Source organism: Enhydra lutris, unplaced genomic scaffold, assembly GCF_002288905.1.
Source record: "Enhydra lutris kenyoni isolate GAN:26980312 unplaced genomic scaffold, ASM228890v2 scaffoldscaffold30, whole genome shotgun sequence".
NCBI lineage: Eukaryota > Metazoa > Chordata > Mammalia > Carnivora > Mustelidae > Enhydra > Enhydra lutris.
This window is the reverse complement of record NW_019154114.1, coordinates 10,344,479-10,360,170: the sequence shown is the minus strand read 5'-3', so window position 1 is coordinate 10,360,170 and position 15,692 is coordinate 10,344,479. Positions and strand designations below refer to the sequence as shown.

Genomic DNA, 15,692 nt, shown 5'->3' with positions numbered 1-15,692 from the left:
AGAACATATTAATGTCATGTCGAGAAGTAATATTATGCCTTCCTGCCTGCCTTCTCTCAGCCATTAGGTTTACCTGACACTAATAGTGTGCTGTGTGGCTTGGCTTGGGACGTGCCCCTAGACTTCAGTTCTGCACCTGTTTTCCAGAGCTGTTTACCAGATTAATCTCCTCACTGTCCATTGCATTCTTTGCATGGATAAAGGGACTTCTCAGTAGAACCATTCTAAAGCTATAGATGTTAAAAGTTTTTTTTTTTAAATTATATCTCAGTAAAGTTGAAATTCTAGAAATTTGTTGCCAAACACATTAATCAGATATTTCCTAGACCCCACAACAATCTGAGTAGGTTTGACACTATTTTCTTTATAACGAGTGTATTTCTAAGTGCTTTCCTCTTTTTCTCCCAAATATAGATGGGAAATCAATAAGAGAATAGCAGACATTCTCTTTTGTAAAAGTCGTTTGATAGAATAAAACACTTGTGTAAAACAGCCACTTTCTTTGGAGCAGATTAAAGAATGTGCTGATGAACCGGTTGGGAAAGGTTACTTGGTTTCCTGCTTGGTGGATCACCGAGGCAACATCACTGAGTATCAGTGTCACCAGTATATCACCAAGATGACAGCCATCATTTTCAGTGATTACCGTCTGATCTGTGGCTTCATGGATGACTGCAAAAATGATATCAACATTCTGAAATGTGGCAGCATTCGGCTTGGAGAAAAGGTATCTACTCTGTTTATACTGGCTTCACCAAAGGGGTCCTATGAACTTGATGAATGAAAAGTTTTGTATACCTGGCATGGGAAAAATTTAGGCTGGAGGTGGCCTTAAAAGTGGAGGTCCAGTCAGCTGCAAGATCTAAGGCTAGTTGACCCGTGAATGCATTTCATCTCTTTATAGTGTTTCAGTACTATATGGGGAAACAGAGGAATTAACAACAGCCAAGAGTAGTAAATACTAAACCAGTTGCTGGTTACCTGTAGCGTTCCCTAGCAGAGCATTTTGTTGTTTTGTGGACAAAGTAGTTGGAGTAGCAGAGACTTGAGTTGTCTAACCTTTCTCTGCGTGTACCTATTTGCTGCTATAAAAAAATTACTTAGTAAACACATTGGTATAAAAGAAGATTTAAATATTAGAAAAGTTTAAGTTATATGAAGGTACTTCTGGCTTGTGAGAAGTAAGATACTCTATAAATGTGATTTGTTGCTATTTTTATCTTGTAAGAACTAGTTTTAGTAAAGACAAGAAGGAAAATACCTGGTTGAGGACTTCTGTCTTAATTATGTTTGGTCTTATTTTTGTTCTTGTGAGTCTGTTGTCTAGAAGATCACAATGGAGGTTTGGCTAGGTTTATTCTAAATCTCTTGGCTCAGCAAAATGAAGGAAAACTCCTGAGAAGTAACAGATGCTGGGGGAGAGGTGGTCTGAGGCATATGTCTGACCTCAGCTATTCGTTGCCACTGCTCATTAATCTGCTCTTTAGGAAATATGATGGAAAATAAAATCCTTTGTCTCTTTGCCCTCTATTTGTTCGTTGCCCCATGATTTGCTGGCTTCTGTCACTGACAGAAGGTAAGGGGCATGGTGTTGGAATATTAGAGCTGCACACACCAGTTCGGGTGACGGTTTTAGTGCTGGTTATTGTCTGCCTGTCACCAAATACCCTTTCCTTTATACCAGCACAGGGCTCTGGCCCTTTCACAGGGTACCTATGGGTCAGTCTTGAGAGCACTGGGAACTTGGCATAGAGCTTTTGGCAGCTTAAGAAAGGCCAGTTTTAATAAAGAAGGCAGATTTCTTCCTTCCCAGCAGACTCTAGAAATGGCACAAAAGCACTTAAGCTACCCTAATAATTCAGGAAGCTCTTCTGACTTTAGTTAGGGTGTTAGGGATCATGTCCAATTTCGTATCTCACTCCTTTTAAAAGCTTCACATAAGTGTTCCAAACACCTTTTTTTAGGAATCAGTAATGACACTTCTCCATATTTGTGATTAGTGGTCCACACTGTAGAGTAGACCATTATAGTTCACCTGTTTTTGTAGTAGTTTTTCCCTGTTGACACCAAGATAGTCACTGGTTAGCTTCCCACTAGCAATCTGAATTGTCAGTACAAAACCTGCTTTCAACCGCACGCTTGAGTTACTAAGGTTTAGTGCCAGAAACGGTCACAGAAAACGGTAGTACTAGAGCCCGAGAACTGGACAGTGAGGATTGTCTGCCCAGCTTCGTTAAAATAACAACAACAACAAAAAAAGGTTTCTGTGGATTATCAAAATGCACATTTTAAAAAATTTTTATTTTTTCAGTGTTTCAAGATTTCGTTGTTTATGCACCATGCCCAGTGCTGCATGCAATATGTGCCCTCCTTAATACCCCCCACTAGGCTCACCTACCCTCCCACCCCACAAAATGCACATTTTTGTCATGTTTATCTTATGCTACAGGTGAATTTCTGTTTATACCAAGCCCCTATTCTAGCACAAAGGCTTTCTGTATTTTGGGGACAGTAAGATAGATTCATGCTTGCACTCTTGAAAAAACATGTTCCTTCCTATATAATCCATTCTGGTGCTACAGCCATGTTTAAAAGTGAGGGAGGCATGTCCTCAGCCCTTACTGGCTTTTCTAACTATAGTTTATTTCTCTGAGGCCAGTTATTTAGATACGCAGATTATCCTGAAAATTAATGAATCAGCTTCTTGCTTGTTGATTTCAAATTTGGCACTGAAGTTTGCAAACTCCTCTGTGACTGGCTTTGAACGGACTTCTTCCCAAGGTCAGAGGGGAGGGGTAATGGCTAATGTGTTTGTACCCTGCTTCTGGATGAATGTAAAGGAGTCATGGTGTCAAAATTACGATTTTTTTTTCAAAATGTTAATATATGTAGATTTGAGAGCAAAGACTATATATTAATAAATTTTTTTCTAAATAAATACAGTTAAAATGACAGATCTTCAAAAGTAAAAGTGTAAATGATTTACATCATCTGAAGAAAAAGTACAGTGTGTGATCCAATACTGGAACTTAATTGTGGACACGTCCCACATTATTACTACTTTTAGACTTTACACTTGGTAATTCTATAATTTTATCATTCCATGCTTTTAACTGGCTACTTTGAATAATTTGGACAGTTTTTCTCTCCTTCTGTAGTGAGAAAGATCACAGAAGACACCAAAAATACTGAACTAGAGAGTGGTTTATAACAGAGATGAAAACTGAGTTCTTCCTTTTTGGGATTAGTGTTATTTTTCTCTGTTCCTTAAACAATAACAACAAAAAAGGACAAGGTTTATGGGAAAGAAAAGATATTACCTATCAAATTGCTAAAAACTGATCAGGACACTTTGTAGTTTTAAGAAAGACATTTCTTTCACCACAGTAGAAGTCCCTTTTAAGTCTATTTATAGGATCATTTGTTATTCCTATGTCAAGCCAATGTATCAATAACTTAACCTTTTTTAATCTAAGTAATTTTATTTTCCTCTAGGTAGTGTGCCAGTGTGTAGTTTACCTCCCTTGCTTTCATTCTTATTCAGTAATTAGCCATACAGTCTTGTCAAATATTTGCGTACGTTTCAGTTATATAACTAAAGTGAGCTGAACTCAGAGACTTGAGAGAACTGAGAAGAATTCTTGAAGTATATTTATTTGAAAAAATTATCTAAAGTTAGCATGAATGAAAACATCTAATGGAAATGATGGTATGGCCCAGCACCAATATGTGGTGCTACAGTTGCTGTAATTATAATTAAATTTCAGATTCCTTAAGGGACCTCAAGCCACAATGATGCTGCCTTTATTTAAATCCAAGAAGAAGCATGTGGAACCATTAAGAAATATAATAGCCCTAAATAGATATTCTTACTGGTGGCACATTTAAAACACTTACAGACCCTAAGTATACAGGGAAACACTTAGACTCATTAAGTGGAAATCATGTGGTGCCAGGACTAACGGCTAAATCTGAATCAGGAGTTGACTGTCAGATTATTCTTTTCAACCCCTTTTATATGATTTTTTTTTAAAGATTTTATTTATTTATTTGACAGACAGATGACAAGTAGGCAGAGAGGCAGGCAGAGAGAGAAAGTGGGGGAAGCAGGCTCCCTGCTGAGCACAGAGCCCGATGCGGGGCTCGATCCCAGGACCCTGGGATCATGACCTGAGCCGAAGGCAGAGGCTTTAACCCACTGAGCCACCCAGGTGCCCCTCAATCCCTTTTATATGATTAAGACTTACTGCTAGCAGCCGTCCAAGTGAGTTTTCATGGGCTGCTAAACCTTGGTGTAGGATATTTTGTTGTTTTATAAACTAATTCATGTTTATAATAATCTTTTGTATACCATAAACAGTAAGTGCCTGATATGTTTCTGTCGAAATGTTACCGTGTTTGCTTTTCCTTTGGAAAGTGGAAATGCATAGGCCTTGCTTAAGTGGGCCATAGTCAGACATACTTGAGTGTCGCTCATAAATCAGGAAGAAAAATTAAGCCTTATTCTGGATTTCTGGAGTTTGTGTTGACTCTTCTCTCTGACCTTTTTTGTCACTTTGTCCCTCAGAGTTTGTTTATCTTGTTCACAATTGCCCTCCAAAAAATCTTTTTGGTCCTCTCAGGTTTTTAATGCAGTAAATAGAATCATACAACTAGTGTTCAAGGTTCAGGTGCAGATAGAGGACGGGGGCATGAGAATCTGCTCGTAGAGTGTGCTTCCTGATCTTTTTTGGGTCAGCACACCTTTTGAAAATTTAATGAAAGCGGTGAGCCCTCCTCAGGAAAAATGTATAATACCCGCATGCCAATTTTAGGAGTTTTCTAGAACCCCAAGGTCTAGAAAAATAAATAATGGACTGTTAGCTAGGCACCTTACCTTCCGCAACCCAAGACGAGTTGGTAACCTCCTTTAGGCCTGTGTTGACTCCTCTGCGCAAGAGATACCACAGCTCTCACCCCTTTCCACAGGTATCAGAGGAGAGAACTTGGACATTTTTGTGGAAATACTTAGAAATTAATGTGCTATCAAACAAAATGCATTATAACAAAGCTTAGGGGAAAAACTACATAAAACTTTTGTTATTGTTGAATTTTTGCTTCAAGTAGATGTTTCCCTGCCTGGTTTTGGGACTCTTTTTATTACCTACAGATGATTTCATAGGCACAGTATTTTACCAAAACAAGATGGTGTGTGCGTAAATAAGAGATCGCATATACTTCCGGCTGCTTTGGTTAGCTGTATTTATAGTTACAGCTTTCAAGTGTTTGAAGCATGTCTTCTGAGTAGAGCAGATTGGGACTCTTGAGTAGAAATATTTAGGGGAAATTTCTCATATTTTGAGTGAATGAATGCTTGTGGTTGCTATGGGGCTGATGCAATGTACAATTAAAGATAATTGGATGGTTTCAAGAAAGCTCTCAAACTCAGTTTGTATAAAAGGTGGTAATCTCATTAAATCGTATTAAGATGAATCTAACACATCAAAGCGAGTATTATGCTACAAATCGTACATATAGGGGTCTTTGTGGACAGCATAGAGTAGAAAAATGAGAAAGACATCTCTGTAACATCTTTTCTCAATGGATTTTGTGGTGGGTTTGTTTTGTTTTGTTTTTTTTCACATGACTAGAAGCATTATTGGGGAAATACCTCTCACCCTTTGAGGTCAATTTACAGAGATTTCTGCAGTGTTAATTCAGTATTGATATGAACCATGATCAGAGCATTGGGCTGATGTAAATTCTTAGAATTTTTCTGATGTTTTAAACTAAAGAATTTAGGTTTCTATTTCTAGTGCTAACTAAACTATACTTAAATCTCCCAGGACCTCTCTTTCCATTTGTTGCATGCAAGTATCTGTTCTCAAGAAGAGTGTTGAGGGTAACTGCCACAGTGTGGTTGGCTCCCACCTCCTTTCTCAGCAGAGTACCAATAAGCCAACTATATATTGAATTGAGGTGGTGGTGGTTGTTTTTTTTTAAGCAAATGATGTTTAATTGAAACTCATTGTGGTGAGAGCTTTACAATATTACTACCCTTGCTATTTTAGGATGCACATTCACAAGGTGAGGTGGTATCATGTTTGGAAAAGGGCCTGGTGAAAGAAGCAGAAGAGAGAGATCCCAAGATTCAAGTCTCTGATCTCTGCAAGAAAGCCATTCTGCGGGTGGCTGAGCTGTCCTCAGATGACTTTCATCTAGACCGGCATTTATATTTTGCTTGCCGAGATGATCGGGAGCGTTTTTGTGAAAACGTGAGTCAGCTCAGAAGCTCTTCTTCTCCTTTAAAATGTTTTTAATACCCTAGTCCAAAGTGAAATAAACCAGCGCACTCTCCTATGTAGATAAGGCAGTGAAATGGAAGGCGGAGTTGTTCCCAGGATAACAGAGAACGATGTTAGATGTTCAGCCTTGATGATATAACATCTAGTTAACAGTTGGCTTCTGACAGTCTCCACACATTATTTTTTCTACTTTATCTCACTTCTCAATTTTAGATCTTGGAAGTCTGTGTTATATATATATACTGGAATCCCATTTTACTGGGGAATCCTATTCACACCTATTCCATGGCTAAAACTGCCGTATTGCATGCTACATCTTTTTGGCTAAGATGAACAAAACAGCAGGTGGCTAACTTATAAAACTAAATCCTTGATTACTATCTCCAGACCTTACAGAAGACTTGCTAACGCTTATCTCCATCCTTAGAACAAATAGCTGAGACTAACTTGCATATACTCCCACCCTCTGCTCTTGAATTATTAGCAGCTTTAACTGTCAGAGCCACTGATTATGAGTTTTATGGACTCCAGCATAAAGTCGTAAGAAAAGACTCACAGACACTTCTCTTGGTTCCCTAAGTAACAGTGTATCTGAGAACAAATGACAATAGCCAAGCATCATGGGAAGATTTTTTTATCTGTCTGCAATACTGTTTTCTTCCAAAGGTTACTAAATGTTGTAAATGGCTGAGCCATTTGTTCAAAGGCACTGACATTTATAATAATTTAAAGAAAGTTCTTTATAGGATTGTGGATAGTGCCCCGTCTAACTACTTAGCCAGTTGTCGTCATCCACATGATCATGTCTGTGTTCATCTTACAGACGCAAGCTGGTGAAGGCAGAGTGTACAAATGCCTCTTTAACCATAAGTTTGAAGAATCCATGAGTGAGAAGGTAAGTATTACTTTGAAACAAACCAATATTTTATTCATTTCTTTAAAGTTTTCTTAAATCCTCTCAAACAACAGTCTTATAAATTCGTATCAGAGTATGAAATGGCTGATAAAGCTTACCCTTTTCAGAGGCAAGACATTTGGCTTTTAGTAGAGAACCAAAGCATATTTCGCTTAAGCCAAGAAAATGAAGCTTTGTAATATCTGGACATTGGGAAGCCCATTGGGAATCAACTTGGGGAGTAAAATTGGAGAATTGTGTATCATAGTCACACTAAAGCCAGCCCTTCATACTCAGGAAGCTCAGGCTAACCAAACCAATGTGCTTTACAGGTAATTACCTATTTAATTTTTCAGCAGCTCTTTCATCAAGCATTCTCATTACTATTAGTCCTCTGTCCCTGGATGAATGCAAGAATCTTTTATGACTTTTAAAAAGAAAATTATTCTTGGTTTTGCTCTCCTGCCATTTGCTTTCCCATACATCTGAAGAAGTGTTTCAGTTGTTTATATCATTTACTATTGAATAATTCTATTTTAAAAGCACATAATGTAGCAGCATAACATAAAAATGTTATGTCAGCTGCCACTTTGATTTGTGTGAACTTGACTTGAGGGACACTGTGGAAAAGGAAGAGGGCTTGGTGAAGTCACTGTATTAGAGCCCACCAAGGACTCGTGTGTGTAGGACAGCTGCTCTGCTACTGCAGCAACCACCGGCGACTCAGGGTAGGATTCCAGGCCTTCCCCATCCACTACCTCCACACTAGTGTCGCACACTTGGATTTGAGGCTAACCAAATTTAAAGGTAGGCGTTTTGATGACAGCTGCAGTGTTGACATGTACTTGGCCATGAGTCTCTGCTGGCCCTAGAGGTCCCTGTGAACAGCAGAGCCACCTGAGTGGTCTTACAACTCTGTTGTTGCACTCTTTATTCAGTGTCGAGAAGCGCTGACGACTCGCCAAAAGCTTATTGCCCAGGATTATAAAGTCAGTTATTCGTTGGCCAAATCCTGTAAGAGTGACCTGAAGAAATACCGGTGTAATGTAGAAAACCTTCCACGGTCCCGGGAAGCCAGGCTCTCCTACCTTCTCATGTGTTTGGAGTCAGCCGTGCATAGAGGTAAGAGTTCATTTCTCTTTATCTTTTTCAGTCCTTTTTGGATTCACATCCTAAAGCCTCTTGTACTTGTAAATGTTATTTTCTTCCTGCATTTGCTGTTTTGAGCACACCTGTGCCTTGCAACTCAGAAACCTTTCTTTGTAAGCATAACTCCAAGAACTGAAGGCTTGGTGTCCTGAAGCCTTTTTGAAGGCTCTTTCTTTTAGCTCAACAATCTCCAATTTTTTTTTTCTATGTCTTTATTTGAGAGAGGGAGAGTGGGCGAGAGAGAGACAGAGAAAAGGAGCAGGGGAAGAAGCCAAGAGAGAAGCAGACTCCCTGCTGAGCAGGAAGCCCAACATGGGGCTCAGTCCTGGGACTTCAGGATCATGACCTGAGCTGAAGGCAGACACTTAATTGACTGAGCCACTCAGGCGCCCCCCCCCCCCCCCGCTTTTAAAGAAGGTATATTTCTCAAATCCAGTGATTTTAATTTTTTAAAATGCATAGTCAACATTTTAAGGAGCGTCAGGGTAGCATAATGATTTAACATACAAGCTTTGGGTCAGAGAGACATAGCTTTAATCATCAAATTAACTGGCTGGGTGGCCATTGTTTACATTTCTTAATCTCTCCCCAAACTCGTCTTTCTTATCTATAAATCAAAACTAATATTTATGGTGAGGATTTATGTATTTGTTTATGAAAATTAAATGAGGTTTTTTGGAATAGCACTTAGCATTCAATAAATGATAGGTACTATTATTGTTATAACACTAATGATATTAAGAAACTAGAAATTTTGGGGGCACCTGGGTGGCTCAGTGGGTTAAAGCCTCTGCCTTTGGCTCAGGTCATGATCCCAGAGTGCTGGGATCGAGCCCCACTTCGGGCTCTCTGCCCAGCAGGGAGCCTGCTCCCCTGCCCCCACCTGCCTCTCTGCCTACTTGTGATCTCTGTCTGTCAGATAAATAAATAAAATCTTAAAAAATAAAAAAAAAGAAACTAGAAATTTTTGAGTCCACAAGTCAACCCCTGACAAAAGAGCCGAGATGGCTGTATAGATGATCGGGGCTGTCTTTTGTAATATTGGCTACAAGCTGTGAAGATGAAATGTCTCGGGACCTTAAAACTCTGAGCTTTTGATGAATTTTTTTTTCCATACCTGGATAGTGGGGAAAAACTCCTAACCTTGAAAGCAGTGGAGTAGCACCAAGGGACAGTGCATGGTCTTGAATTGAATATCAAACAAAGGATGTTATGGAGACAATTGGAGAATGTTGATTATGGTCTGGATATTAGATAAAACGGTCCTAAAATGAAAGGTAGAGTTTATTGACTTACAAAAGAATATTATAAAATAGTATACATAATACCATCTAATCTGGGTGTTTAAAAAAATGTTCTTAAACTGTAAACTAACAAGAAAAGAACGACTCAGTAAATACATGGCCAAAGGCTACATGCAGATAATTCAGAAAAGTTACACAGATTGCTAATGTTAAAAAGACTGACCTTATTAAGTGTTGATAAGGGTATGGAAGAACTGGACTATTGAACACTACTGATGGGAACTTAAAAGTAGTACAACCATTTTGGAAAATAGTTTGCCAGTTTCTTAAAAGTTAAATATATTAACTACCATATGACTCAGCCGTATTTACCTAAGATATACAAAAGCATATATGCATATAAACTCTTATACATGAATACCCAGAAGAGCTTTACTTGTAATAGCCCAAAACTGGAAATGATCCAAATGTCCATCAACAGTTGAAGGGATAAGCACATGGCAGTATATCCACATAATGGAATCATATTACTTGGCAATAAAAAGGAATGAGTTGATAATACATGGATGAATTTAAAAATAGTTATGCTGAGTGGAAGAAGTTAGACCAAAAAAGTGCATATTCTATGACTGTGTCTATATCAACTTCTGAAAAGTGGAAACTGGTAAACTAATCTGTAGTCACAGAAAGCAGCTCATTTTTCCTGTAGGAGGGGTCTGGGGTAGAGAGGGAGGGAGAGAGTCTCAAGGACCACGAGAAACTCCTGAAGTTAATGGGTATGTTCAATATCTTGATTGTGGTGATGGCTTCAACAACATACACATATGTCAAACCTCTTCAGTTATATGCTTTGAAAATACAGCCTATTTTATGTTAATTATACCTTGGTAAAGTTGGGTTTGTTGTTGTTGTTGTTGTTGTTGTTGTTTTTAATTTTCTTAAGTTTTCCCAGTTGGCATTTTTTGCTCAAGGAAGGAGGCTGGGGTGGCTATAGTGAATGTTTGAAATGTGGTCATTTTCACAGGCTTTAATTCTGTAGGCCATTAGGGATTGTTCTTGTCTTTCGTTGTGACCCCCATAATTATCTTATTGATAAGACTCCCATTGGCAAAGCATTTGCAGTTTTAGTTTAGTAGTATAAAATCTATATAATGCAGAACACTGTCAAGATAAACCCTAGTCTGTGGAGTCTTAAACTCATTTTATGCCAATGAAGCTCTTTCTGTAGTCTGAGCTTTTCCGTCTAGATGATGGCATGACTGGTATATTATATTCTAGAGGAGAACGTGTGCTTTTCTGTGCAGTGATACCTGATCGTAATGCTCACCATCCATAATGTTGTGACTTTGCTCCTAACTTAGGGCGCCAGGTGAGCAGCGAGTGCCAGGGGGAGATGTTAGATTACCGGCGCATGTTGATGGAAGACTTTTCTTTGAGCCCTGAGATCATCCTGAGCTGTCGGGGGGAGATTGAACACCACTGTTCTGGATTACATCGAAAAGGGCGAACTCTGCATTGTCTGATGAAAGTAGTTCGTGGGGAAAAAGGGAACCTTGGAATGAACTGCCAGCAGGCGGTAAGGAAAAATTTTCTACTGCCCTTTTGTATGTTACGTTCTGTCAGGTGAGGAGGCTCTTTCTGACACTGTCCCAGCTTCCTTTATCTGGATCATTTGTGACATCACATGAACATCGGGTACTAAGAACCAGACACAGAATATTGTTCAGGCATATCTTAATAAGAGCGTGGAATTTGATTACAGAGGAGAAGTTTGGTTCATAAACAATAAATGGGGCTATATACGTAAAGAAATAGATAAAATGCATTGTCTGCTGCAGTTTTTAAAGGAGAGGGTAGCTTGCCAGATGGAATTTCTAAATTCAGAACCAAGGCAAACCAGGTTCTGGTAAATCAGAAAACGTCCTCCACCAAAAGAGGATTTGCCTGTCTCTATAGGTTCGATTGAGTTGAAGCTGAGAGAGAGCAGTAACAATTGAAATTTTCTAAGAGTTTGTTTTTATTACCGATATGTAACATACCATGAATTCCTGGCCTGCAGGATCAAGAGAGCATGTCATTTTCAAAAACCACACCATTTTTCTTGTTAGTAAGGCAACTGTGCATGGAAGGACCTTTCTTTCTCTATCCCAAACTACCGTCAGTTCTATAAAGATATTTGGAAGAAACTAGTGTACTTCTTGAGAAGAGAAAGTTAATTCTTTATTTCCTTTTTTTTTCTTTTTTACTTCTTTTTTTTTTTTTTTAAGATTTTTTTTTATTATTTATTTATTTGTCAGAGAGAGAGAGAGAGAGAGAGCACAGGCAGACAGAGTGGTAGAGGGAGAAGCAGGCTCCCTGCGGAGCAAGGAGCCCGACGCGGGACTCAATCCCAGGACCCTGGGATCATGACCTGAGCCGAAGGCAGCCGCTTAACCAACTGAGCCACCCAGGCCTCCCATCTTTTTTCTTTTTTTTTAAAGATAAAATTATTCTTGCTCCAGAGTTCACAAACAGTTGAATAACTACAGATCAGGGATATAATATAAAGTTAATAAAATACTATAGATGCAGTGCATCTGTTTCATTACCATAGTCCATATTTATTACTTTTTACTAATAAGAGTCTTTGAACAGTCTCAGTACCAAATGCAACAGTGGTACCCTGTACAGTCTATCCCATACATCCCTTAGAATGCACAAAAGGTAGCATTTAGTTTTGTATCCTACAGTAGGGAATTGAGGCTCTTTACCCAGTGAAAGTTTAGAAAACCACAATTCAGTTGGTCTTTTTGTTGGCATTTTTATTAAAAATCGAGTATTTTAGAAAATCAGAATTTACAGTCTGAAACAAAATTCTCATAGAATTTTGATGTAGAGTAAAATTTCATCTTAGCTCCGTTTACTCACCCTGACCCAGAGTAGACAGTAAATTGTACATCTTATGATGGAAAAAATAGAAAAATATATAAACTCTTCTCCAAAATCCCAAACCCAGCTAGAAGGAGGGCTTCTGGAATCCGCTGTGGCTTCAGTTGGCACAGTGTATTTCTTCAGGAGCAGTCCTTGCTGGTGATTGTCCTAGGAAACCTCTACAACAATGTGTGTGCCTGGGCCTCAGACCAAGTATGTATTAAAATAGCCCATATTTGCATCTCATTCTTAATGCAGCATGTAAAGGAGAGGGAGGTGGTCAGGAATAAAACTGTCTTTTTACTGAGGCTACACTTGTACCAAGGTGTACAGAAAAAAAGAAGAGAAATTGGTTTAACTTTATTTCACGGCATCTACCTCCAGGGCTTTTTACAATTTAGTTTGTTATAAAGAACTAGTGAGTCAGCTTGAAAGATAAATACGGATGCCCGTCTCATCCTTTGTGCCTAGAAGAAAAGTGGTTCCAAACCTAGAGGATAGTCTCAAATAATGAAGTATTTGGTTTTACCCACATCAAGTTTAGCCAAGTGGTAAATAAACACTGTATTTTGATTATAATGGACCCATGATTTTTAGTCTTTGCTCACCCATATTGAAGGAGTAAATGATCCGAAGGGAGAATATTTTCCTCAGTCGTCTTCTCCTACGTTATCCCTCCTCAATCAAGTGGAAGAGTTTTTTGAAATAATATATTTTGAGTAGGTTTCTTTCTCTCTTTTTCAAAGTTCTCTTCCTTGATAGAGTAAGCTTCCTTGCGTGTCTATGGTTGGCCTCTAATTTTCCCCGTTCCCTGCTTGGTGATGCTTTGATTCAGTGATCTCTCAACAAGTAGTAAACTGTGAAACATGTGGATAATTTTTATCTTAACGAGTAGACACTTTTCCAAATGTACGATAATCATGAACTTACTAAATTCTCTTCAGTTATGGGTGAGCACGTCTGGGCCCAGTTTCTCCCTGGCCAAAGATGACTGTGCAGTGTATTCTTAGACTAATTGTTTCTCAGAAGCATTTCCCTGGGTTTTTCCTAAGCAGTCAGGGTCTGGAATGATTATATAGTCATGTAGCAATTCATGTTCTTAGTGTTTATTTCCTACACTGCTGTCCCTGGATTCCACAGTGGCAATGATCCCTTGAGCTGTTAGCCCGTTAGCGTCTGTAGGGCTTTCATTGTCTCCCTTTAGGTGCTGCAGTCTGGTGCACTCATTGTGAATTCTCAAGGTTTGCCTGTCACTTGTAGATATTTTTTTTTTTTAAAGATTTTATTTATTTATTTGACAGATAGAGATCACAAGTAGGCAGAGAGGCAGGCAGAGAAAGGAGGAAGCAGGTTCCCTGCTGAGCAGAGAGCCCGATGTGGGGCTCGATCCCAGGATGCTGGGATCATGACCTGAGCTGAAGGCAGAGGATAAACCACTGAGCCACCCAGGCGCCCCAGATATTTAACTGATACACTTCTTGCAGAGACTTGCAGATTCCCATGATACTTACGACTTCCCTCAGAAGAAGATATAAAGGGTGCCTGGGTGGCTCAGTGGGTTAAGCCGCTGCCTTCAGCTCAGGTCATGATCTCAGGGTCCTGGGATCGAGTCCCACATCGGGCTCTCTGCTTGGCGGGGAGCCTGCTTCCCTCTCTCTCTCTGCCTGCCTCTCTGTCTACTTGTGATCTCTGTCTGTCAAATAAATAAATAAAATCTTTAAAAAAAAAAAAAAAAGAAGAAGAAGATGTAAATATTTTGGTCTTTGTCAACAACCATCGTTACTAAAACTGGTAGTAATCTTTCTATCAACTAACCACAGCATTTTGTAGCTTCTCCAAATTGCTATCAAAAATTGGTATAAATAACTTCCATCCCAGAATACTGGAAATCTTTTCTATTTCTCTCTTCTTGATTGTTGATTTTAGGATAGAGAGAATTGGGATTTTCTTTTGTCATTTCCTTTTGATGTGTGTTCTCTGATCAGTGTGTGATTGGGTCATTGCTTTCATATGAGCCCCTGTGGGATTGTATCAGTCACATGAATGAGGATCAGAGAAGGCTCTCCTCCAGAGGCTACATCTGTGACACGAAAAGTGTTCCAGTTCTTTAACTTGGAAAAAAAGGAACCCAAACCAGAAGGATTATAGTTTCCAAATTTGCTTTCTGTTATTTAAGATTCCCACCCCAAAACACCATCTGCTATCCATCTGTACTAATAATGGTCTTTTACATACATAGAATGCTTTGCTGTTTATACAACCTTCTCCTATATATTACTCTTTCTTATAATCCTGTTCAGTTCAAGAAACTGCAACTAGAGGTTAATCATGCCGGTGCTCTCAGAGCTAATGTCAGGCAGAGCCAGAACTATTAATAGAACTCAGGGGGCCGCCTGGGTGGCTCAGTTGGTTAAGCGGCTTCCTTCAGCTCAGGTCATGATCCCTGGGTCCTGGGATCGAGCCCGTATCCAGCTCCCTGCTCAGTGGGGAGCCTGCTGCTCCCTCTTCCTCTGCAGCCCCCCTGCTTGTACTCTCTCTCAAATAAATAAATAAAATCTTAAAAAAAAAACAAACAAAAAACTCAGGTCTTCTGATCTTAATATAGAGCTTTTTCCTCTGTGCCCCAACTGCTGTCTCCTCAAAGACAGGAAAAAAGAAGTAGAGGCACGTCTTCTCATGCTTTCACTTTATTCCATAACGAAGAATGGACCAGGCAGAAAAGTAAATGTTAAAGAAAATATCCTGATTTTCAGCTGCGTAATGACAAGTATTTTTTGGGATATGTTTAACAAGCAAGCTGTGGTTTACCTCTTAGTTGTATAAAAGATAATTTAGGAAAAATGGGAGTTATAAGTATTGTATTCTTGTTTTTTGCAATTGATATTTCTTGCAAGTTAAATGAAATCTCTCCTCTGTTTTTAATAACATGGAGCGTGCTTATTTTAATGCCAGTGAATTGGCAGCAAGATTCAAATTCTAGATTCTTATGACCAAATTAGGTATCTGACTAGAAATGTCTTCTATTTACCCTTCTCCACTCAATTCTGGCTCGGCCATGAGTGTCAAATGTAGCTATCTGATTTAACGAGCAGGCAGCCAGGAAGGAAAAGGCAGACTTTATATTGCAAAGACCTTTTGCATTGCAAATGCCCAGGGATAATCCAGACAGGTAGGCAAGCAATCCCCACCATGGCTAATACAGAAAAACTT

The 15,692-nt window shown here is 39.1% G+C and overlaps 1 protein-coding gene across 2 annotated transcripts in view; it reads left to right on the top strand.

Moving 5' to 3' along the window:
• The window catches only part of LOC111152991 (golgi glycoprotein 1), a 163,894-nt gene that overhangs the window by 120,003 nt on the left and 28,199 nt on the right, over nt 1-15,692 (top strand). For both annotated transcript variants that reach the window (XM_022511784.1, XM_022511783.1), the window contains 5 exons: nt 512-727; nt 6,051-6,254; nt 7,108-7,179; nt 8,118-8,301; nt 10,934-11,148. In XM_022511784.1, coding sequence (XP_022367492.1) covers nt 512-727; nt 6,051-6,254; nt 7,108-7,179; nt 8,118-8,301; nt 10,934-11,148 — 891 coding nt within the window. The remainder of the gene's footprint in view (nt 1-511; nt 728-6,050; nt 6,255-7,107; nt 7,180-8,117; nt 8,302-10,933; nt 11,149-15,692) is intronic.